This window comes from Peromyscus californicus, unplaced genomic scaffold, assembly GCF_007827085.1.
Source record: "Peromyscus californicus insignis strain IS unplaced genomic scaffold, ASM782708v3 Scaffold_19__1_contigs__length_69161282, whole genome shotgun sequence".
In the NCBI taxonomy this organism is placed as follows: Eukaryota; Metazoa; Chordata; class Mammalia; order Rodentia; family Cricetidae; genus Peromyscus; species Peromyscus californicus.
In genome coordinates this window covers 12139695-12163476 of record NW_026294491.1, presented here as the reverse complement: position 1 = coordinate 12163476, position 23782 = coordinate 12139695, and the positions used below count along the sequence as shown (strand labels likewise).

At 46.7% G+C, this 23782-nt stretch overlaps 1 protein-coding gene across 1 annotated transcript in view; it reads left to right on the top strand.

The window, feature by feature from the left end:
* Specc1l (sperm antigen with calponin homology and coiled-coil domains 1 like) overlaps window positions 1-23139 on the top strand; it is a 112648-nt gene extending 89509 nt beyond the window's left edge. Inside the window, exons 14-16 of the mRNA XM_052744695.1 lie at window positions 18278-18394; window positions 18970-19029; window positions 20516-23139. Of these exons, the coding sequence (XP_052600655.1) occupies window positions 18278-18394; window positions 18970-19029; window positions 20516-20605 (267 nt within the window). The 3' untranslated portion in view covers window positions 20606-23139. The remainder of the gene's footprint in view (window positions 1-18277; window positions 18395-18969; window positions 19030-20515) is intronic.
* Window positions 23140-23782: the final 643 nt, after the last annotated feature.

Here is a 23782-nt window from a genome sequence, read left to right as displayed (position 1 = left end):
AGAATAGCCCGATTTGTAGCCCCACCCATTCTTTCTGTGGTGTGTGCCCACTAAAATGTGGCACAGTGCGGCAGAGAAATGGCCAGCATGTAGCATCCTCTGCCTTGATGGCAAGAGGTCGTCATCTGGAGAGCAGCGGACAGACAAGAGCTTCACATTTCTCCAGGGCGCCATCAGGGAATAGGAAAGCTCAGGGCTTCTCCTGGGCTCTGTGCTCTGTGTGCTACAGAGGTTAGATGATGGCTTTGTGGTCACGGTGGAGTGAAAGAGCTGTTTCCTGTTTTTAGGGGATTCCTTTTAATGCCAAACATAGCAGCTGGGAAACAAAGTTTTCCCAGAAGCAAGTGTACTTACTGCATTTTGTCTAAACATGATTTTGACAGCATCTATTAACATCTATTTCCAGAAATGTCAGCGCTATAATTTTAAAAAGTTAATTCTTAGTACTGTTACATAAATTACTTTGATCTGTGTCTTGAGTCTTTGTTTTTGAGAAAAGAGCTCTCACATTGTAGCCCAGGCTGTCCCCAAACTTGCAGTCTCCCAAGTGCTAGAGTTCAGGTGTGAGCCATCATACCTTGCCAGCTTGTTGTAGCACACAGGAGGTGGGACTACTCAGTCACCTCTCCCCCTCCCTGGCTGACACAATTTGACTTTCCTGCATAGGTGAGGAAGCAGAGAAATGACAAGACCAATTCTTAAATGCCAACTTTGAACTTCTTCCTTGTAAGTATTTTTAGATCTACAGCCAAAAGCCATAGATTTGGGGAGCTGTTTGGTAATGATGCCCTTCCAGCCCCTTGGCAGTCCTGCCCTGCATACAGCAAGAATAGCTGCATGGAAATAAGTATTATTACTTCACCAACACGGTGGGCTCTGAAAGCCCCAAAGAGACTGGCCTGAAGAGTTTGAATGGATTTCTAGATCCTTGTCTTTCCACTGGTTGCAGAAGTTCTGTTCATTTTCTGTGCATTTTGCCTCCATGTAACTTCCACCCATGATGTAGAAAAAACCTGCTGAGTGTAGTAACATGTTTGGTTTCCAGTGTTCTTGGTTAGCTTTAAAATAATTGTCTTAAGGATGAATTTCCTTAGATGCAAAGCAAGGCACTAAACCCACACATGATGGTGTATGTCTATAAATCCTAGTATTTGGGAGGCAGAGGCAGGAGGATCAAGAGTTAAATTTTATCCTGCAATTTGAAATGAGTTTAAGGCCAGCCTGGGCTACATAGCTACATTGGAAGATCTTATCCCAAAAGACAAAGAAAAAAGAAGGAGATAAATACTGAGTCAGCACCTCAAATTCTAGTCTCAGAAGTTGGAGACTTGTAGATTCAGGCAGGGGGATCCTGAGTTTGAGGCTAGCCTGAGGCTAGACACTGAGACACTAACTCAAGTGAAGATAGAGAGGAAGGAAGGACTATAGCTATCTCAAGTCTGACCTAGCGTACACAGACTGGGCCTTTAATTTCTTAGGACATGGAACCTGCAGATGAGAGACAAAACATGCGTGTCTGTGACTTTACAACTGGGTCTCCAAGCTCTCAGCTACTCACTCTTTATATACTATGCTACCCACCTCCCCAACAGCATTCTGATTCTTCAGTAAGTTTCCATAAGTAGGTATTTTTATTATGAGCAGTGCTAAGAAATAGAAGAGAGACCAGCTAAATAACATTTTCAACATCTGCTTAATTATTTTATTAAAAGCAGAATCATTAAATTGTCTGATTCAAATAGTTTTTAAAAATTCATTGTTAATAAATGTGTGCAGTCCCCTTTCCTGTGTTTCATCTGGTTCAGGATGCTAGCTCCATGGTGTGGCAGCTACAGAGGAGCTGAAGTTTGACCCGTTGATTTCATTATATAGATGAGTGCCTTGGATTTCATAAATGAGTTTAGCCTGAGGGCATCCTGCTATTTCAGGTGACCTCTCCATTTGTAGAAGCAGCTTACTTATGAAGACCGCCACCTCCTGATAAATCATTCTGGAAAGGACGCTCAGCCATTACACTGTCAGGAGCGAGGAAAGAGGGAGAGGTTTCTTTTCTGAATGGGCTTTTTAGGTCTGAGAGAAAGAAGGCTGGCCTGCTCATCTACAAGCACCATCCAGAACTTAATGGCTTCAGATAATGACTTCATCTGTTTAGCTCATCACTCTGCAGTCTGGGTGGGGCATAATGGGTATATCTCGCCTTCATTTAGTTTCCTCAGAGGTGGCTCAGTACTGCCTGCAGCTGGAATCATCTCTTGGCTATCTCCCTCAGGACTGGTGGTTGGTGGCTAATGGCTATGACAGAGCCTCTATACATAGCCTCTCCTAGCGACACCTGCCTTCTAGGGCCACATGTCATGAGAGAGACAGGTCAAAGTGTCTCTCCTTCTATGATCTGGTCTTGGTCATGTCCTTTCTGCCACACTGGTTTTCAGGCAGTGATGAAGCTATGCCTGTTCACAGGAGGGCAGGAAAACAGGTAGCACGTCTTGAGGGAGTTGTGACAAGTTCTAAAGAGAATGTGGTCCAGAAAGATTGCTGCAGCTGTATGCCCCGAGAAGCTAGTAATATGACACAGGCTGGACACAGCCTTATACTCTTTTTAAAAATAAACTCTCCTTCCCAAGAAGGAGCAATCTGGGGGAGTAAAGCAATATGAAGGCAAGAATAAGTGACAGTCTAGGGACACATCCACACTATTCAATCTGATGTGTCTGTAGGACTTGGAAGAAGATCACCTAAGATGTAGCTTGTATGCTGGAACACATAAGGAGATGAGCCCTGCCCCTCAGCAGCCATCCAGGTTGTCTTTCATCAGATACCACCTTTTTACCAGAGGTACTTGGGCTGTGTGTGTCTGTGCTGACCATAGACCCTCCTACTTAGGTCTCCAGGCCCTGGGGTACAGGTGCCATCAACACAGTGGGCACAGCTCTGAAAATGAAAACGGAGGATTTCTGAGTTCCTGAATGTTGCTTGTTTGTGGACCAGGAATGCCTTTTAAAAAATAGATGTATTAAGGCATAATTGATAAGTATTAGTAAGCTGTTCTCTTATTCTGTGTTGTTTGTCGACTTTTAGGATTTCTTTAAATATTTTGATTTCAAGTCCTTCATAAAATGCCTGGCTTTCAAACATTTCCTTACTTTCTATTACTTGCCATTTTTGCTCTTAATATTTTTTTTTTAAAGATTTATATATTATGGATACAGTATTCTGTCTGCATGTATGTCTGCAGGCCAGAAGAGGGCACCAGATCTCATTACAGATGGCTGTGAGCCACCATGTGGTTGCTGGGAATTGAACTCAGGACTTCTGGAAGAGTAGTCAGTGCTCTTAACCTCTGAGCCATCTCTCCAGCCCCAGCTCTTAATATTTTTTACAGACACAAGTTTTTGATTTTAATAGCATCTAATTTATGAAATTATTTTTTAGGGAAATCTTTTATGGATGCTTTGGTGTTACATATAATGTTTGACTACCCCAAGATCTCAAAGAATTGTTCCTTCTTTTCTTTGGAAAGTTTCTGCATTTAGGTCTGAGTTCATCTCTGCATATGGTTTAAGACATAAATTGAGGTGAGCTTTGTAGCCTGTGGGCTCTTAAGTTGGGGAGGATTGTATGTGATAGATTCAAAAGCATCTTAAGGACAGAGTACATGGTCACACTGATTCATACAGGATGTCCCATAATATCAGAGTTGGAGTAACATGAAGCAAAGAGCACAGACCTTCCCAAAGAGAAGGATGTCTCACCGGGTTTAGAATGGCAGCTCTAGAAAGGATGGAGGGAAAAGTGTGCGGAAGCAGGTTCTAGGTCATGGGCTTTAGAGTTTCTACTGTTTCAGTGCCCTGTGTTTTCATCCCCACACTCTTCAGAAGAAATGAAGTGTAGAGAAAACAAAGGCTGTGACCTTGTTGAGCTAAGTGTCGAGTGGGATGAGGTGTTGCTCTCAGTGGCAGTGGTACTTTGGGGTTACGCCTGCTAAGTGGGGTGCTTGTTAGGAGCACCTCTGTAATGCCGACTCCTTCAAGTGTCTCAACTTGTGAAGAACTGTTTTCTGTTTCTGTTCTAAACCATGAACTGTGTACATAACCACTGACCATGGGCAGCCGGAGGGTAATTAAATACAAGTAGGAACAGTTTGTAATCTAGAGCATGACCTTTGTCCTCGGGAACTTTCAAATTATTTCTGAAACTATCATTTCCAAGCCTTTTAGAACTATGCCTTTTCCTGGGCATAATGTAACCGTTTTTTAATGACTCAGATTCATCATTGCAGATATTTTTTAGTTACATCAGCATGGAGTTTTTTGTACCCTTTGTATTTCTGTTGCCTTTGCTTTTCCCTTACGGTCCTCAACCCTTTATATCTTGTTGCATCCTGTGTTGTATACCAAGAAAACAGCAAGAAAAACTGGTAATGAACTCATTTGCAAAATACAATCAGAAACGATGGAGTCAGGAATGAAGTGTCATACATAGGGCAGCAGTGGTGGAGTCCATGTTCCCCTCTAAGACCTGGTCAGCTCTGTCCACCGTAACAGTGGTGTCTGTTACATCCTGGTCCACAGTAAAATCTCCTGTGGTTTCTCTTAACAATCTGCTGTAGTAAAGGAAAGTGAATTGTGGGGTTTGGGGCTTAGAGGAAGCAAGAGTAGCAGCACACTGCCACCTTTCCAGAGGTTTTGCCATTTCCTTCTGCCAGAACTACCTGGTAGGTGTACAGAGTAACACTCACGGGTTTAAGAGAACAGCTCGGTTGCTGCTGCAGACAACAAAAGAGGTTCATCGTAAGGTGAGCATGCTATGAAGAGCATCTCTTTCCTGAGATCATTTCCTTTCCGAGCTCCTGTGAGACCACAGCATTTCACATCCAGGATGTCTGCACTTGGATGGCCTGGGTGTGCTGGGTTAGGCTAAATACATGACCCGAATTTCAGAACTAGGACAAGCTATGCCAGGAAAGACCAGGGGTCCTTCCAACTCTCTTGTGCCATCTCAGTGTGAGGGAGTGAGGCAGACAGGTAAGCTTCCTGAATGTGAGTTCCAAGACAGAAGTGATATGTCCAGGTGTGTGAAGGGGTTCGCCATCAGTACAGTGGTCCAGATCTTCTCACTGTATATTGATTAGTAGGATGCTGTGGTTTTAGGGATATATTCAACCTGTTTATGCTTTCAGATGCTCTGGACTTTGTTTCTGGATTTGTACTTCTCTTGGTGTTTTCTTATGCCTGCATATTATTCATCAAGTCATGGCTGACACTAGAAAACCATCAGATTCTCTGCTTAAGTCCTTAGGTAGGATGAAGCCCACTTTTGAAGAGTCTCTTTGGGAAGCAAGGTCATGTAAGTGCAATTCTCTGAATGTACGCTCTGAAGGCCCATGATAGAGGCTTTCTTCATCTCTGGGCGTGGCTAGAGAAGAGGAATTTGAAACCATTGTGGCTATCTTTTGGTACCCAGAAGCCTCTCCTGAGGGTGAGGAAGCAGTGTTTTACATTTGTTTTATGTTTTTGGTTGAATCAACACTGTCTTGTGGTCAGGAGTAAGGAAGGCAAGAGAAGGCACAGTGTGCCAGCTCCAGCAAGAGGAGCTGCCTGCTTTACCAACTGTCCTATTGATCCTCATACGTGGTTATTGTTTCCATTTGCATGTGAGAAGAGTGGGACTCACATGAGTGAAAAGCCATGTGTCGTCAAGATCTTCTAGCTAGAGCCAAGTGGCACCAGCATCAAAGGCCCTGCCTGTAGAAGTCTGAAACTCATGATGCTCTGACCTCGCTTGCCCTTCTCAGTAATGTTCTACTGAGAAGGTATTTTCAAATCCATATGCAATACTTGCCTTGATTTACAATAGAGAGTAGTTAGTCTCTAGACTAAAGAGGCACATCCCTTAAGCAAAGTTCTAGCATGGATCAAAGAGCCTTTGTGGAGAAGGTACTTGAACAAGGTTTCTGTGTTGGTTGCATGGGGTGCCTTGGTAGAATTCACATCCTACACTTTCAGATCCACAAAATTGATAGCTTTTTTTTTTTTCCTAAAAGTAAACTGAAAAAGGCCTCCAGGGATATTTTTAATGCTTAATTTTCGTCCCCTCAAACATGCCTATTATGCGTTTGGGACAGGCAACGCTTCCACACAGTCACACTCCCATCTTGCTTTGCCAAGCCTGTCCCAGAGCACACACCAGGGCAGATATTTGAGAGTTACTGTGAGTGCCCTCTGAAGTCAGAATTACAACTTGGTTTTTAATAACCCCTGGCAGAGCAAAGCTAAATCTGTGGAAGTATCAAATCTATAGAAATGTTAATTAAGAAAAACAAAACTAATTCTTAAGCTGCTAATAAAACCGCTCACAGCGCGCCTTAGTTCATCATCGGCTGCAGCCCAGTCACCAGCTTTGGACAAGCACTCCTCTCCTCCCAGGAACTCCTGAGTCCCCAGGAAGCCATCATTGCTGGCCCTCCATGCTCCTCCATTAAAAAGTTACTGCTTGTTAGACACTCATGGGAAGCAAAAGATAGGATCCTTATTTCTTAGGGTGGCATTTGCTAACCTACTCTTAACTATCCTCTCAAAATAGGTTAATTTGACAGAAAAAAAAGGTATAAAGCCATTAACCCTCCCAAACATACTGCATATTTTATTTATGATGCTTCAATATATTTGCAGGCATTCTTGGAGCTTTGAACCAGTTGTGGGAAATTATTATTTGAACATGGTTGTGTTTCTCAGAATCAGGGACAGTGTCTCACTGTTGGGATTTGAAGAAGCTGTTCATAGGTATGATATGTCCAGTTTCTGTGGTGGTACTAGGGCTGCTCAGTCTTCTAGTGGTGAAGAAAGCCAGTTGATAGATACTCTGCCACTTACCTGTAGTTCTTTTCTGTTTTTAAGAAGTAATTTATTTCCCTCCTTCCTTCCTTCCTTTCTTCTTTTTTTGTTTTTTTGTTTGTTTGTTTGTTTTTCGAGACAGGGTTTCTCTGTGTAGTTTTGGTGCCTGTCCTGGATCTCACTCTGTAGACCAGGCTGGCCTCAAACTCACAGAGATCCGCCTGGCTCTGCCTCCCAAGTGCTGGGGTTAAAGGTGTCCACCACCGCCGCCCAGCAAGAAGTAATTTTTTAAGAATGGGCCATAATACATTCCCATAAATCACAACTACATTTAAGCTACGTGACCTTTTAGTAAATATTGAAGAACTTAACTTGCTACTGAGCTCTGCCTGGCATATAGACATACTGGGTATAAAGTATTGCAGAATATCTGCTAATTAAAAAAAAAACTGTGGGAAAAACACATTTAATAAAGTTTACCATTTACCCATTTAAAATATATATAATCCAGTGGTATTAATTATATTTAGAGTGCTGTGCATAGATTATGTACCTAGCTCCAGAACTTTCCATCAGCTCCCAATGGAAATCTTCTACGCAAGAAGTTGTCACTCTCCTTTCCTTTCCTCCAGTACCTGGCAACCACTCATCTGCTTGGTGTGTGTTTCATTTAGTTTCAAGATTCACTCATGTTTTAGTGTGTCAGCACATCATTCCTTTCTATGGCTGACAAATATTCTGTTGCACAAAAAGACTACATTTCGTTTACCCATTGGTGGGTATTTGGAGTGTTTCCCTTTGGGGGCTGTTGTGGTTGTAATGCTGCTTTGACTATTGCTATCGTTTATATGAGCATCTGTGTTGAGTACTTCTAAGCTTTTACTATGGGAGTACCATCATTAGTTATATGGTGGCCATGTTTGACTGGCTGAGGACTTGTGAGGCTCCTCAGTGGCTCCAGTGACTGCCATTTTTCTTTGGAGTTTGGTGGTGAGGATGAAACCCAGAGCTCTACATGTAGCAAGCATACACTGGACCATTGAACTGCATCCCTAGCCTATTCTCCTTTGCTGTTTTGAAATGTCAGCCATCTTAATGGGTGTGAAGTAGCATTTCATGGTGGCTTCAAACATATTTTCTGGATGATTAGTGGTGTTGAACACCTTTTCATAAGTGTACTGGCCACTTTAATACCTTCTTTGGAGAAATGCTTGTCATGTTCTAGCCCATTTAAATTTGGGCAGATAGGCAGGTTTGTTTGTCATGGGAATAAAATGTATTCTTGTATACTCCTTCCAACCACCTACCCTTCATCTGCATAGGACCCTCCTACCCCTCCATCACCTGGAGGACTCTAAAGCCTCTCTAGCCATTCAGTTTCATTGTAGCTGAGAATACACTGATTTGCTTGAGTTAAGATGCACATAAAGTTCCACGTTGTATTTAGATGGCATGTCCTTTTTCAAAATTTATGTCTATAAATTCCTTCTTTTCCTTGAGGTCCCCTATCAAAAGAACTATGTCATGTGTGCTGTGAACACATTCTAGATGCTTCTCACCAATCCTGGTGCTTCTGTCCCTTGTGTGAACCAATCGGAGGGAGGGCAGATCTGATCCCAGGTCACATTCTGGCAGAAACTGGGTTGAGGAGCTGTGTGCAGTAGGAATGGTCGTCTTTCTGTGGTGCCACTGCAGGTCGTTGTTATGCCTGTTCTTTCTGAACACTGTCCCTGTAACTCGAGGGTCACCAGACCATTAGTGTAAAACCTCTTTATAGGGAAATTCTTGTCAGCTGTTTGGTTGGCTTGATCCAGTTTTGGTCAAGAAAGTCCTGTTGGGTTCATTGTCTTCCTTGATTTCCCAGCTTCCAGGCTGGGCTGGGTGTGTCCCCTGCCTGTCCTCGAACTTAAGGATTGCATGTTATGGACAGTCTTGCCCATTACTGCCTCATCTTGGTCCTCTCTCACATCCCCTAAAGAAAAGGTGTAAAGAAAACGATGCCCTGACCTTCTCTAGACAGTAGGATCAACAGCTTTAGGGTTGAGACAGTGTCCTAGTCAGGGTTTCTGTTGCCGTGAAGAGACACCATGACCACGGCAACATTTATAAAGGAAAACATCTCACTGGGGTGCTGACAGTTCAGAGGGTCAGCTTATTATCATAATGGCGGCATGCAGTCAGGCATGGTGCTGGAGAGGTAGCTGCAAGTCCTACATCTTACAGGCAACAGGAAGTGATGTGTCTCACTGGGCAGTATCTTCAGCACATATGCGACCTCAGAGCCCACCCCCACAGTGACATACTTCCTCCAACAAGGCCACACCTCCTAATAGTACCACTCCCTATAAGCTTGTGGGAGCCAATCACATTCAAATTACCACAGCCAGGTAGAGGAAAACCTGAAAAACTTGGCAGGTGATTGTGGTATGCAGGGGGGGATTAAGGGTCTCCAGTAAGACACCGGGCCCTGCCTTTGGAGGCTTACCAGCTCTGCCCTGCTGCCTGACAGGAACTTAAGGAGGAAAGATTTTTGCTAATGGTTTCATGGCTACTTGGCCCCAGGTGTTTGAGCAGAAGGTCAGGCAGCTGAGTGTGTGGCGGAGAGGACTGTTTAGTCCTAGTGATGAGGGGTCACAGATGTAACAAGAAAGAGCCAGGGATAATATGCCTCAAGTGCCCACTCCCAGTGGACCTCCTGATTCCAGGTAGGCCCTACCTCCTAAAGTTTCCACAGCCTTCCCAAATAGTGCCACAGTTCCTATTCAAACTGTGACAGCAGGTCCCAGCGTCTGGACTTCAAGGTGTGTCATCTTTCCCCTAACTTAATCTCCTTGGTCAACTTCAGGAAGAAAGGGCATGGTGCCACGGGACTCCCACATCTCTCCTCTGGGCCTTCTTTTAACAGCACTGAAAGAGGGATTTAAAGAAGAGTTTATTTTCAATTTATTTATTTATTTTTTTATAAATCACCCCCCCCCCCCAGCATATCATACCCAGGCTCCCAAACAACTTCCAAGCCCTACCCCCTGGCGAGAAGGTAGGCACCTGGAGTAACTCGCTCCTGCCTATTAGATTTCTTTTTCACTTTACATCACAAAACTGGTTCTTAATGAAGATAGCTGTACCATGTGTGGTCTGCAGACTCTGCTTTCCATAACCAAGGGCATACGGAAGTAGATGATGAAACATGAGTCATGCCCCCTGGCTTCTTGCCAGATACCCATAAAATGGCATTTCCTTAAATAGATCAGAACTTTAATAGCTATTTAAAGAACATGTGGTCTTTAGAGGTGATTTGGTGGCTCTTAATTAAGTTTCAGACAAATTCAAACATTTTTAGATGTGTGTGTTATGTGTATGTACGTGCTTGCTTGTGTGTACCTCTGCACACTCATATGGGGTCTAACGGTCTGTGCCAGACATCTTCCTTAATTGCTTTCCACCGTATCGTTTTGAAACAGGGTTTCTCACTGAACCTGGAACTCAACAGTTAGACTAGATCGCCTGGTCAGCAAGCCCCAGGGATCCTGCTCTCTCTCTCTCCCCAGTGCTGGGGTTACAGGCATGTGCCACGGCCCCCACTTTGTGTGGGGTGCCAGGACCGTAGCATAGGCCTTCAGGCTCACGTGGCAAGCACTTCGCTAACTGAGCCGTCCTCCCGGTCCCTGTTTTTAGATGTTTTGTGGTGTTTTCAGTATATACTGAGATTTCTGTACATCTGAGCTTTCATGTCCCAGAAACTCCCAGTGCTTTCAAGGGAATAGAAGGCAGGCCCATCTGATGGCCATTGACAGATGCTCATCCCTCAGAAAATTAAAGGTGCGGGGGACTGAGGTTCTCTGCTGCAGGCCCTCCAAGGTGAGTGTCACAGGTGACATCACATTTAACGGACAAAAAGGTACTTTCTGTATTCGGCGTATGTCTTAGGGTTTCTGTTGCTGTGAGGAGACACCATGACCACAGCAGCTCTTACAAGGAAAACATTTCATTGAGGTGGCAGCTTACAGTTTCAGAGGTTCAGTTCATTATCAACATGGTACTGGCAAAGGAGCTGAGAATGCTAGTCCTTCAGGCAACAGGAAATGGTCTGAAAATCACACTGAGGGAAGCTTGAGCAAAAGAGATCTCAAAGCCCGCCCTTGTAGTGACACACTTCCTCCAACAAGGCCACGCCTCCTAACAGTGCCACTCCCTTTGGAGGCCATTTTCTTTCAAATCACCACAGTACATTATTGTAGACATTTCCCAACTGACACTGTCTGGCTTCTTAAAGACGTAGTTTCACTATGTAGCCCAGGCTGGCCTTAAATTCTGGATCCTTCTTCCTTGGCTTCCTGAATGCTAGGAGCATAGGCCTGTGCCACTACACTTGAGGTCTTATTGGATCTTTCTTGCACCCCTGTTTTCTTTCTTTGTTTTTTTTTTTTATTTAACATTTTATTTATAAAACCTAGTTAAATTTTAAAAATTTTATTTTATTCTTCTCTCATGCAGTACATCCCAACCACAGGTTCCCCTCCTCCCAATCCTTCCCCCCTACCTCCCTTTTCCCCACATCCATGCTTCTGCATTTCCTTTCAGAAAAGAGCAGGCCTCCAAGTGATACCAACCAAACTCGGTATAATAAGATGCAGTAAGTCCAGGTAAAAAGCCTCCTATCAAGGTTGGACCAGGCAACCCAGTAGGAGGAGCACTCCTGTTTTCACAAACATCACAAAACTCTTGTTTCTGTGTCCTGTGCCAGACAGAACTAACTGGTCTATTGGGTAGAAAAACCCAAAACTGATGTGAAAACTAAATGCAAAGTGAGAACTCAGCACTAAAGAACTGGACTATAATTACTAGTAGACCTCTTAGTTCCCTGTTCGTTTGTTTGTTTTAGAAACAGAGTCTCATTATGTTGCCCAGGCTGGCCTCAAACTCAGGATCTTCTTGCCTCAGAATACTGGAATTGCATTTTGGTATGTGGCTGCTATGTGTCACTTTGTCCATCCCCTGCTTCTTGCTGTTTTGGTTCTTAAAGTGATTATTTCTTAAGATTTATTTTATCTTTTTATTTTTAATTATGTGTGTCTGTGTATGGGATCTGCACACTTGAGTGCAGATGTGGATAGAGGCCAGTGGCATTGGAATCACAGGCAATTGTAAGCAGCCTAATGTGGGTACTGGAAACCAAACTTGGGTCCTTTAGAAGAACAGTACATGCCCTTAAAAGCTGAGCCATCTCTCCAACCCCAAGATTTCTTTTAATTATGTGTGTGTGTGTGTGTGGCTATGGGCATTGACTGCTAGAAGAAGCCAGAAGAGAGGTGCCCAGGGAGTTTTGAGCCACCTGATGTGAGTGATAGGAACCTACCAAGTGACTGTCAATGTTGCCTGCCAACAGTAGAAAGAAATTCTATACAGAAATTGGTATACATTTCTTTCTCCAGAAAAGCGAGTTTGGGACTGGTGACATGGTTCAGTAGGTAGAAAGAAGCATTTGCTGCCAAGCCTGAGTTTGGGTCTGATGACCTGAGATTTACATGGTGGAAGGAGAGAGCCAACTCCTACAAGCTGTCTTCAGCTTGCACGCGCACGCGCGCACACACACACACACACACACACACACACACACACACACACACACACACACGGGATCAGCTGGCCAGCATGGCAGCTGCCCTGTAGGAGTTGGGAAGTGACACTCTCAGCCTGTAACCCTTAATCTGCAGTGTAGAGGTGCCCCTGGGGAGAGCCCTGCAAGATTGAGATTTGCCTGTGCACCAAAGGCTACTTGTAAAAACTAGTGTCCATTGTAGGTCTTGTGAACTAAATGCTTTGTAGAAAGAGTGACTGAAAGTGTGGTCCTATTACTACTGTAGGGTGTGGCCTTTGTGCGTGCTCTCCTCCTAAGTGGCCATTGCTCACTGTCACTTCAGAGTTCTTTGTGTCCTCTAGGCCTCTGAGCAGCAGCACTGCTACATTGGCCACTCTCTCTTGCCTGTCATTTCCACTCATCATGTGGTGCTGGGATTACACCCGGGCCTCCTCTCCTGCAATGATGGGAACATTCTTACCGCTGAGCTGCACCACAGCCCTTATCTTTGGAACACTCTCTTCCTTTGCATACTAATTCCTCTTCCCTTCTTTGCTCCTCTTCACTCCCCATTAAGGGTTCTTTTCTTCAGCGTGGCTACTGCTTTGGGGAGTTCCAAGACCTCCTTTCTCCTGACTGCTCCTCTGCACCATCCCTGGGTGACTAGGACACCGATAGTCCCATATTTTCTCTTTCACTGAATTCTCAGTGCTACTAGGCCCCTCTCTGTATACAAAATACCTTCAAGTTAACACATCTAAAATGTACCTCCTGTGTGCTCAAACCCTGTTTCCAGTGAGTTCTACTTCTGGGAAGGTCACTATGGGTGTTTGGTTATCCTTGGTCCTACATGCACTTCCCCTTCATGCATCTAACCTGTCACCAAAGGGATTTGCTTTAGCTCTCAATTACGTCTATAGCCTACCTTCCTTTCCCCTCCTGCTACAGACCTCTGCAGTCAGCAGGGCGCCCCACCCCACCCCCACAGCCCCAGCCTCCCAACTCCCATTAACTCTTCTGAGTCCCTCTTGATTCCTGTTCAACCACACTTCCCTTTGCAGCCTTCTTTTGACCCTAGACTCTGTCAAATCCACATGTGGGCTTGTTTTACTAGTCAGCCACCCCTGAGTGCCAAGGCCTGACCCCAGGGCCTGGCCTTGGGTGAGGATCCATCAGATGGGCAAATGATCCTCAGAAAGAAGAACTCTGCCCCACACCTTTCCTCTCTTGTCATCCCCCCAGGTTCAATTCCCCTCTCCCAGGCGGTCCCAGGTGACCATATTTAGACACAGACCTGAGGTGGTCACTGTCTCCTCGGGAGACTCTGGGCCCTTTATTCCTTGCTTGTTTAGTTCTTGGAGAATTTCATACAAGGTGTTTTCATCATAACCGCCCCCCAACTCCTTCCAGATCCACTTCCCTCCCCATCCACTTTGTGTCTTCTTTTTTTCCCTCTTGTTTTTATGGTGATCTCCTGGAGTCTTGCTTAAGTCTGCAGAAAACAGATCCACTTGAGGAGGCCGTGCTAGTCTTGCTGTTTGAAGCAAATGATGATAGATTGAGTGTCTTATTGTTTGCCTTCTTCACAGTGAATAGACAACTTAAGGACTCTTCAGGTGTCCCCTGAAGGCTTAACAATTCATCACCATGGTGGACTGACATTCCGTATCTACTTCACTGAAGCCAGGGACAGCTGCTATCACTTATGTGTCCAGGAAGTGTGAGACCTGGCCCTCCCCATCTACAAGCTTCACACAGTGCTGTTGATTTGGGTTTTTTCTGAGTCACAAAAAGTTTAAGTTTTTACCAGTTGCCAAGAAAACCGAAGGGTGACATTTATTTGAACCTTGTGGGCAAGTAAAGTGACAAAGATTGTCCCCAGGCCAGCCCATCTGTCTTTGCTGTTGGCCTCAGGGGGATGTTTAGCCTTGAACTTGGAGAGACAGAACTTTAGGCTGTACCTGCTTCCATGAGGAGGCCAGACTGAGAGAAACAGGAAGAAGCTGGCTCTGGTGGCAGCAGACTTGCTGAGGGCCCAGGATTTCCCACCCATCCCGGCAGCCTGGAGCCCACTCAGCAGGCCGATTTTGGGACCAGGTGGTAGCCTCTGCAGGGTGGGGCACTTGGACATTCACTAGGTGGTGCAGGGAAAAGCTGGTTCTCTGGTACCTTGGTCTGACTTTTGTTATCCAGCATGTTTCTTCTCCGTCTGTCCACCGGTCCTGTCGTTCTGTCTATCACTGTACTGTAATAAGCACGTGGCAAAGAGCTTCACACGTGGGCAGGGTTTCCTCTCTGACTTTTCTAGCACTGAGCTCTTTTTTTTTTCCTTTGCAAGCCAGCTTGGTGTTTGCAGACCTTTGTAAGTCCAGCTGACATTATTTTATTAGTAGCAAGACTTTCAGCCTTGACCATTAAAAAGAATAAACTATCTGGAGTGGCTGGGGCAAGAGACCTGCTAGCTGGGGCTCGCAGACTTCTTCCCACTTTCCAAGGAGCACTCCTCTGTCCAGGCCTGGCATCCTTCCCTGCTGAGTGTTTTGGGAGCAGATCTGGGCAGAGGCTAAACTGGTACTTAGGGTTCCTTTGGGTTCAGTGCTTAATAGCCTCATAGTCCTTAGTCACCACCTTCCTCCCAAATAGCTCACCTCCCACCACCAGGGGGTTGGGAGCTCAAGACTCAGCCAGCTTATCTAGGTTTGGGCTTTATTTTGATCTGAAATGTTATCATCAAGTATCAGACAAAAGTACCTCTCACCTGGAACCCCCAGGATCCTTGGTCAAGCCCAGGTGCTGCTGTATCCTGTGTCTGTTTTGAGGGGAGGAGTGGGGTGAGGAGGCACAGGGACAGCAACAGCAGCTTCTCCCACAATAGGGTGGGGTTTGTCTGGAGGAAGCAGGCCTTAGCAGGCAGCTGAGGTGCAGGAGCCTCTGCTGTGAGGCGTAGTGAAGTTAGGCACGTCCACAACCCTGTGAGAACTGCCTCTGTCCCCGGGAGCAAAAGGGGGCACCGACACAGGAAGAAGGGGTTTGTCTTTTTCCAGCAGTGAGTGACCTCAAGTGAGATACTGCCACTGGTCTTGCATAGAACTCTGTGTCACTAAAAAACTTCCTGCTTGTCTGTACAAAGCCTGTGCCTTAGCTTCTACATCAGTCACTTAGATGCAGGTCCTGAAAGAATGGAAAGGGTTTGTCTTTTTTCTTTTCATGTTAGTATCATTAGTGAGCTTTCCTCTTTGGCATTTTGTAAACCAGAGACCTTTCTTGTTCTTTTAAACTGGACCTTGCATACCATGTCATTCATCAGTCCTGGCCCATTCAGTTCTCTTGTGTACCTCATTTTTATCTCCTTTCTGTGCCCAACTCTGGACTTACTTTGTAAATATATCACTTCCTCTGATCGTGGATCTTTACTCAGATACCATCTGAGCAAGTTACCTACCAGTGAGAACTAACTCCGAGAGCCATCACACTCTTTTTAAGACTCGTCCAGAATGGGCTGCCCAGTGGTAGAGCACTAACCTAGCATTTGTGGGAACCCCCATCCCAGCACTGCAAAAATGACGATGACAGAAAACTCCAGCTAAGCAAGATTTAGATGCTTCTTGTTTAGTGTTTGAAACAAAGGCTCAGTCCCTGTCATCACTACTGCTGCAGAGAACCTTGGGCATACGTTTCATCTCCCAGGTCCCAGGTCCCCCAGATGGAGCTGGCTACTTTGGATGTCTACTTCCTAAGATTCAGATGAGAAAAGGGACAGTCAGCTGCACATGAGTGTATGCCTGCACCTCATATACATCTGGGAGGGGAGGTGTCTTCTGTTGGCAAAAACTGTGATGCACCATTTATTTCAAGGTGACTAGAACATCATCAGAAACCCCTTGGGGGTGGTAGCTATTAGCCAGAGTGGAGACTCTTGGGGAGGGGAGGAGAAAAGAATGACCAGGGAAAGCTGATCCAGTATGGTACCAAGACAGAGGCTTCTGATCAGACTCAGGCATCTGGGGGAGGGTGATACCAGTGAACACTGTATGGTATCACCCTTCTGCTGTGGAATAATCCTCTTGTATACTGTAAAGATTTGTCTCTCGCATTGGTTTAATAAAACCTGATTGGCCAGTAGCCAGGAAGGAAGTATAGGCAGGGCAACCAAACTAAGGATGATGGGAAGAAGGGCAGAGTCAAGAGGTATGCCAGCCAGCCACTAAGCAAGCAGGACGTGTAGAAAATGAGTTACAAGCCATGAGCCACATGGCAAAGCAAAAATAGAAATATGGGTTAACTTAAATATAAGCATTAGCTAGTAACAAGCCTGAGCTATTGGCTGCTCATTTATAATTTATACTAAGTCTCCGAGTCAGTTATTGGGGAAGCAGCTGCCGGGACAGGGAGCAGGCAGTTGGGATAGGAAAACTTCCATTTACGCCCTTCAGTTCCTAAGTCAGGTGCAGCACTTTGGCCACCACTAATTTATGTCACCTATCCCTCCAAGTCCAGTCAGGTCACCATCTTTTTGTTTTTTAATCTGCCTTCCTTCTCTGTACAAGTTTATGACAGCGTTGAAGTCAGGTGGGAGAAGCAGGAAGCAACACTTATCAGGTTACCCATTGCTCCTGGAGCCACTGCACTCAGCAAGGCGTACTTGGTGAAGGTGCTTACAGAGGGCAGTGTTCTGTGCACGCACTGTCAGGGGCAAGAAAATGCATGTGATGGTGAAGCTGATGGCCTTGTGCTGCTCTGTGAAGGGACCACCTAGATCTGTAGACACTAGCTAGCTTGGACACAGCCTCCCAGCTCAGAGCTTGGTCTCTACTGCTTTCAGGATCTGCTATTTTATAAAGCGGAGTGAAAGTGGTGAAGGGCCTCATCAACTGTAAAACTGCAGCCCCTTGCAGCCTTGAACAGTGTTGGGTTACTCTGGGGACCTCTCGTTCCTGGAGGAGTCTCAAAGGGTGGGTGGTTTGCCTTACATAGTGAGATTGGACTTTCTTACCTCAGGAGGCAGGCTCTTGATGCAGTTGAAGGTGTAGCATGCAATAAACCGAGGTGTGAAACGAGGTGTTGAGGAGCTGTTGATCAAGTATGTGCCAGAGCCTGGTGCACTTGGGGTACTTTTCACCTTCAGTGCGCGTGTCAGCCCCTGAGCAGAGCGTGTCTTGTGCATGCGTGCTTCTGAGATGCATAGTGGCTGAAAGGATGGGGGTTTTGTTGTTACTAATGTCCCTTCCCTTAAGCAAACCAGTGAGTTTACTGGAGTTCCTCAGAGGAGTGGGAGGGGCTCCTTACAGGAGCATAGGTTATTCAAAGGCAGCAGTATCCATCGTAGATTAGTCACGAACGCCAATCTCTGTAGCTCCCTACACAACTTGCAGGCAGATAGGAGAGTCTCCTCAGTGTTACTGGTGTTTGTAACAGAGTCTCTCACAGTGTCTGTATGTCTCAAGCTGGCTTTGAACTACTAGGATTACTAGGTGTGTCTCACAATGCCTAGCTTGAAAATCTTTGAAATGCTTTAATAAGTAATGAGGAACCTCATTGGTTGTCACTCACACCTGGCAGGCAGTCTGTATTGTTACCATAGCAGGACTTGGAGAGGCCTTTTCATGTGTGGAACAGCCTATAGATCATGTCTCAGGCCCAGGCCTCACCAGCAGGAACACCAGTCTGCAGCTGGCAGGAGGTGGGATGGGTGATCCATAAGCGGCCTGGTGATGGTCACAGGGTAACTTTTGGGACATGGCCCACAGCACACTCTGGTTCCTCCAAAGTGAAGTCACATGATGGGAGGCCGCTGTGTCCTCCGTACCCAGCATTCCTCCGGAGAAGATCAGAGAACACACTACATCCCTCCTTTTCTTTCCCTCAGAATATCGACATCACAAACTTCAGCAGCAGCTGGAACGACGGCCTGGCTTTCTGTGCACTGCTTCACACCTACCTCCCAGCCCACATACCCTACCAAGAGCTCAACAGCCAAGATAAGGTGAGCACGTAGAGGTGGGGCCTTGTCAGTGGGGCGCTCCCTCCAGCCTTGCCGCGCAGCAGCCTGTCCAGGCTCGTTCCCCTGCGACTGCTTGTTCACACTCAGCCAGCCAGTCCTGGGTCTACCCAGAATGCCCTGTAACATCGTTCCTAGTGGGAGTAGTTGGTTCTTCTTGGGTGACAACTTTTAGGATCCAGGGCTTCAAGAAGTGCCAGAGAAAGCTGATCATGGCATGAGCAGTCAGGGCAGTGCCAGCTAGCCTGGGCTAACCTGTAACCAGCACTTCTGCTCACAGCCTCTTCTCCACCATGGGTCTCAGAAATGACAAGGCAACCATTCTTCTAGTCCAGGCTGTGGTTGAGGTATCCCACAGGGGAGAAGAGCCTTTCAGCAGGCATGTGCTTTAGCTCTTGGGGACCTGTACCCGGTTAGCTGAGGCCCTTGTGCTCAACTTTCTGAGCAAGGAAAGAGAAAGTAGCTGGCTGGGGAGGAGGGTGTCAAGGCCCATGAGGTTACTGTCTGCCCTCATGATCTTCCATTGTCGATACACTGCACTGACATGATTTCTTTTACAGAAAAGGAACTTCACCCTGGCTTTCCAGGCAGCTGAAAGCGTTGGAATCAAATCCACCCTGGTAAGCCCACAACTTACTGAGGAGTTGCTGACAGTGCCTTCTGCCTAGGAAAAGTGGTCACAGGTGGGCTGGGTTGAGGGTGTTGAGTGCTCGTGGGATCTCAGCTGCTGCACCAAATGCTTCCCTGAGGAAGCATCCAAGGGGTGGGTAGCTCGTGATCACGGTCCCAGCAGCCCTCGTGTGGGGCTAACCTCATGATTATCTGTTCCTTAGCAGACTCTCTGGGTTCGGGGGAAAGTGTCACTGTGAAATGCATTTTGCACAGGGCTCTGTAGCTTTTGTTGGTCTGGAGGGTGAGGGCCAGGAGCATCCTGAGTCGAGAAGATGTTCTGGAAGTGGCACAGCCCTGCCCACAGTTCCTCACAGGGACCATAGGAGGGTGCTGAAAATACTGTTCCTGATGCAGAACACCAGTGGTAGAAAATGAAGGTCCGTCCTTAGGCTTCTGCCCTGCCCCAGCTGAGCTCACACAGACGGGCACCTGGCAGGAGCTCTTGCTGTCCTCCACAAACCTGTCGATTCCAGATGCAAAGGGATGCTTCAACACCTAGAGAGACAGTGCCCAGACCTTCTCCTGCTCAGGGCCGTGCACAAAACAAAGGACCCTGTGGCACCAGAACGTTCTTAGGACCCTACAGTATCTGCAGGTCTCCAGGTCTGCCTCCTCAGCCATGGGTACCCATTACCTTGACTTGCAACACCTTCATGGGCCTTGAAGAAGTATTTACATTCATAGTTATACTACAACAGTGTTTGCCTGTACCGTGTCTTTGAATTCATAGAAGCAGGCTTGCTATGAGTAGCTTCTATCCAGCTGTGTAGGAGGAAATCAGGTACATATTGCAGAAGGACATTTCATACCATGTGCGAAGTGTTCTCGCGCATGAAAAGTGGTTAGGTGTTTTAGCCTAAAAGGGAATCTCATAGTCAAGATTCATTCACTAAGCCTTATTTTCTGAGTCTTAAGTTGCTCAGGGTAGCCCTTCTCACCCCACATGCTCAGGGACACTTCTAGGTTTCTCCACTGTGAACAAGCCCTCAGACTACCATTTTGGTTGCAGCAGGCACTTGTGACAGGTGCTGAGACACTGGGGCCAGGAGCAGTCACTTTCCACACCACAGGTCACAAGTACTCTGCTGAAGGCAACTAAAAAAGAAAGTCTTCGATAACTTCTGACACACGGTGGTACTGTGACCTCCAAGTGTCTCCAGAACCAAGGGAAGTCCTTCCAGCCTTGGCAAGCTATGCCTGGGGCAGAGAGGAGACCCTGGTGGCACAGGAGTGTGACTTGGGATCCTGATAGGAAGGGGTGCTCACCAGGGCCGTTGGTGGAGGTAGAGCAGGTACTCGAGGCCAGTCCTCTGAAAGAGGCAGGAAGCCTTAGACTGAAAGCTGTCTGCTGCTTGCTGGGACTTGAAGCCCGTGGGATGGCCTGGGATGGCCTGGGAAAATAGATGAGTCCTAACCGAGCCTCTTCTCTACCAGGACATCAATGAGATGGCACGCACCGAACGACCCGACTGGCAGAATGTAATGCTGTATGTCACAGCCATCTACAAGTACTTTGAAACCTGAACACACAGGAGGAGCTGCTGCTACCAGCTAAAGACCTCTGCAGTCACCAAGTGACACCAACACCATTAGCTAGAACCCCTAAAGCTTTCAGCGACTCTGGGCCTCCCTGCAGGGAGTGTGCCCAGCTCTAGGCCTCTGCATCGGAACTGGAACTGCAGACCAGGGCTCTTCCATATGGCCATCCTCAGGAGCAGGAAGCACAGCACACAACCAGCTTACTTCCAGAGACCGTGAAGCTCCATCAGTGCCCTGAAGTCTGAAAAAAACAGGAAGGCTTGTGGCCGGCTCGTCTTGGGAAATGGGATTAAGTTGTGGGAACCAGGGGTTAGTGAAAGCTTAGCCATCGCGCTTCTCGACTGTCGTCCATGTGATTCCCAGTGCTGGGACAGGGCTGGCCTTGGTCCCTTTGTGTGGGCCTGCGTCCTAGGAGTGTGTCAGAGAAGAGAGTCATTATCCTTTCCATGTAACAGGACCATCTTAACCACTGCAGTTTAACTTGAAAGTGTCAGAAACCCAGCTCACAGGCCCACAGCCAGCTGAGTCTACACTACCACCAAGCAGACTTTTGTCACCAAGAAGCAGGTGGCACACTCAGTGGGTGCTTAGCCACTTGCCCCTGGCCCCGGGGGAAAGACTGGTCACAAGGAGTTCTCCTAGTTGGAGTTGTTGTTTTATTATAAGCAATATTGGGAAAATAGCTCCTATTCTGTTAGTACCAAAGTCAGTTGTTTTAGTACAAATAGAAATTAAACACAAAATGTGGGTATTAGCATGGTGAAGGTGAGGATTCATGCAGTACGGAAAAGGAGGAGGCGCTTGAGGGAGCCAGAGATTCACGTCATTGATGGCTGCCCCTCCAGGGCAGGAGTTAAGACAGTGCCTTAGCCCTGCACCAGGACAGCTGAGCCCACACCTACACGAGTATCCTGCATGTTGGTGGGGACTCTGGTAGAGGTGACTCCATGCTGTGCCTGGGGTATGGGGCCTACATCACGAGCCAAGGCCTTACTCAATTCTGTTGATTTCTGGCTGGAATTTAGCAGCCCCTTTTCAAGAATAGGAAGCCCTTATCTCATGTGCCTGACACAGAAGCTGTTGTTTGAACAATGTCAAGACCTGTTACTTCCACGATACACTCGTTTGCCACCTGCAAGATACCATGAAGAAGACCAGCCAGTCATCAGTAGAAATGGGGCCACAGCCTCAATAACTAGATGGATGCTGGGAATGTCTCCAAGGAGGCATGCCCAGTTCAGTCACAGACCGAGTGAGGTTCTCTGTTCAAGCATAATGCTTTATCCTGGGACTTTGGTGTGTCTATGGAACCTAGAGAAGAAAGCAGTTATTAGGAAGTGGGCTGTGTCTGTATGCGTTGCCATCAGACAGACAGCCCCTCCATCCACCCCGCCTAAATGTCCACATCTAGCAGCTTATGCTGCACAGTGTACCGGAAGCCCCCTGTTACTCTGGCTGGCCCAGTCTCTGGTCTCCCTTGGCCCGGTTCTGTTCTTGCTCTTGTTCTCTGATGAGACCTGTCAGAGTGACTGACTGTCCCTGTCAGAACCACTGTTTGCTGATGGGTCTCCACTAAACTTCTCCAAGTTTCCAGTCTCTGCTGTCATCTGCCTTCACTGAGGCCTGTCCACTGTGCACCAGGGGGTTGGATCTGAGGCCAGGCTTTATTTATTATGTCATGAAGAAGGGTTGTCTTGTTAAAGAGACTTTCCTGGGCTTACAGTTCACAACTTCTGTCCCTCGCTGGCTGTAATGAGCCTAGCCTCATGCCAGAGTAGAAGTTGCCAGAGTTTTCGGAAAGTATTTAGAGTAAGTTGGCTGCTGCTGAAGGGGTATGTCCATATTGAGATACTGTTTCTGTTCTGGAATCTGTGGACTTGGGATAGGCCTGGAACCAGTAGCAGGGACAGGTGGTGGCCTGCCCCCCAACCCCCAGACTCGGGGCAGTCATCACAGGCAGGGCCAGGCTGCCCATGTTTGTGTGAGGGCCCACAAGTCTACAGGTAACTCCAGACCATTGCTTTTTGCCTTCTCTAATAGGCCCCTAAAAGAGCACTGTTGGCCCTGTGGGCAAGCTTGTAGATGGCCATGTGTTTTTAAAAGTAGTATTTGGGAGTTGGTAGAGTACCTGTCTACAATGCATGAAGCCCTGAGTTGAACCCCAATACCACATCAACTGGGTGTGGTGGTGTATACTTGTAATTCCAGTACTTGGGAAGTAGAGGCAGGAAGATCAGGAGTTCAGTGTACTGTTGACTACATGATGAGTTTGATGCCAGCCTTGGCATGTGAGACCCTTTCCCCAAAACAGGTGATATTTGGAGGTTCTCTCATTCCAGGGCTGCTTCCTGGGAAGCTCCAGGATGTAAGCTTGCCTCTCTTCTCTAAAGCACAAGCTTCACTACAAAAGGGCCAGTTACCTTTCTACTTTTCTCAGTCACAGGCTTCTGCTGATGAATGATACTTTGTCATTTTGTTCTAGTAAATACTCTTGAATGTATTAAATTGTTATGCTTTGAGTTTCTAGTTTGTTCTACCTCTCGCTGCCTCTCTGACCTTATGCAGGCCAGAACTCTAGCCCTCGTGTGGAACTGGAGAAGGCATGGGTGCACCCTCCTCAGGTTCACCTGCTGTAGCACCCTGAAGGCAACTCTGGACAGAGGGTGGAGGAAATGGATGAGCCCAGAGGTTCTGGCCTGCCCTGAAGCCACATGGTATCTGTGGCCCATCTCAAGATCCCATCTTAGAGTTAGCATGTGCCACAGGGTAGTCCCTGCCTGAGTGAAGCCTCCCGAATAGCCCACACATTGGATCAGGATGTCCCAAAGGTTTTTGTTTGGTTGTCTTTTCTCTTTATAAATGTTAACTTCTAGAGATGGATGTCAGGATGTATAAAATTACAGGGGTGGGGCATTCTACCTAGTGGTAGCCAGCTAGGTAGTTTTTCCCTGTGCATCTCTTTTATTGCTGGGGTTCGAAATCAGCAGGACCTTGCATGTCCTATACAAGTTCTGTGCCTCTAAGCTGCACTCCAGCTCCTTGTGTGCATCCTGTGTGTGGTATTTTCGAATCCAGTGTGGTCAGGTTGGACAACACTTTCTTTCCACTTTGCACATGTCACATGCAGAAGAAATCTGTGGGCTTACCATCTGTACACAGGGT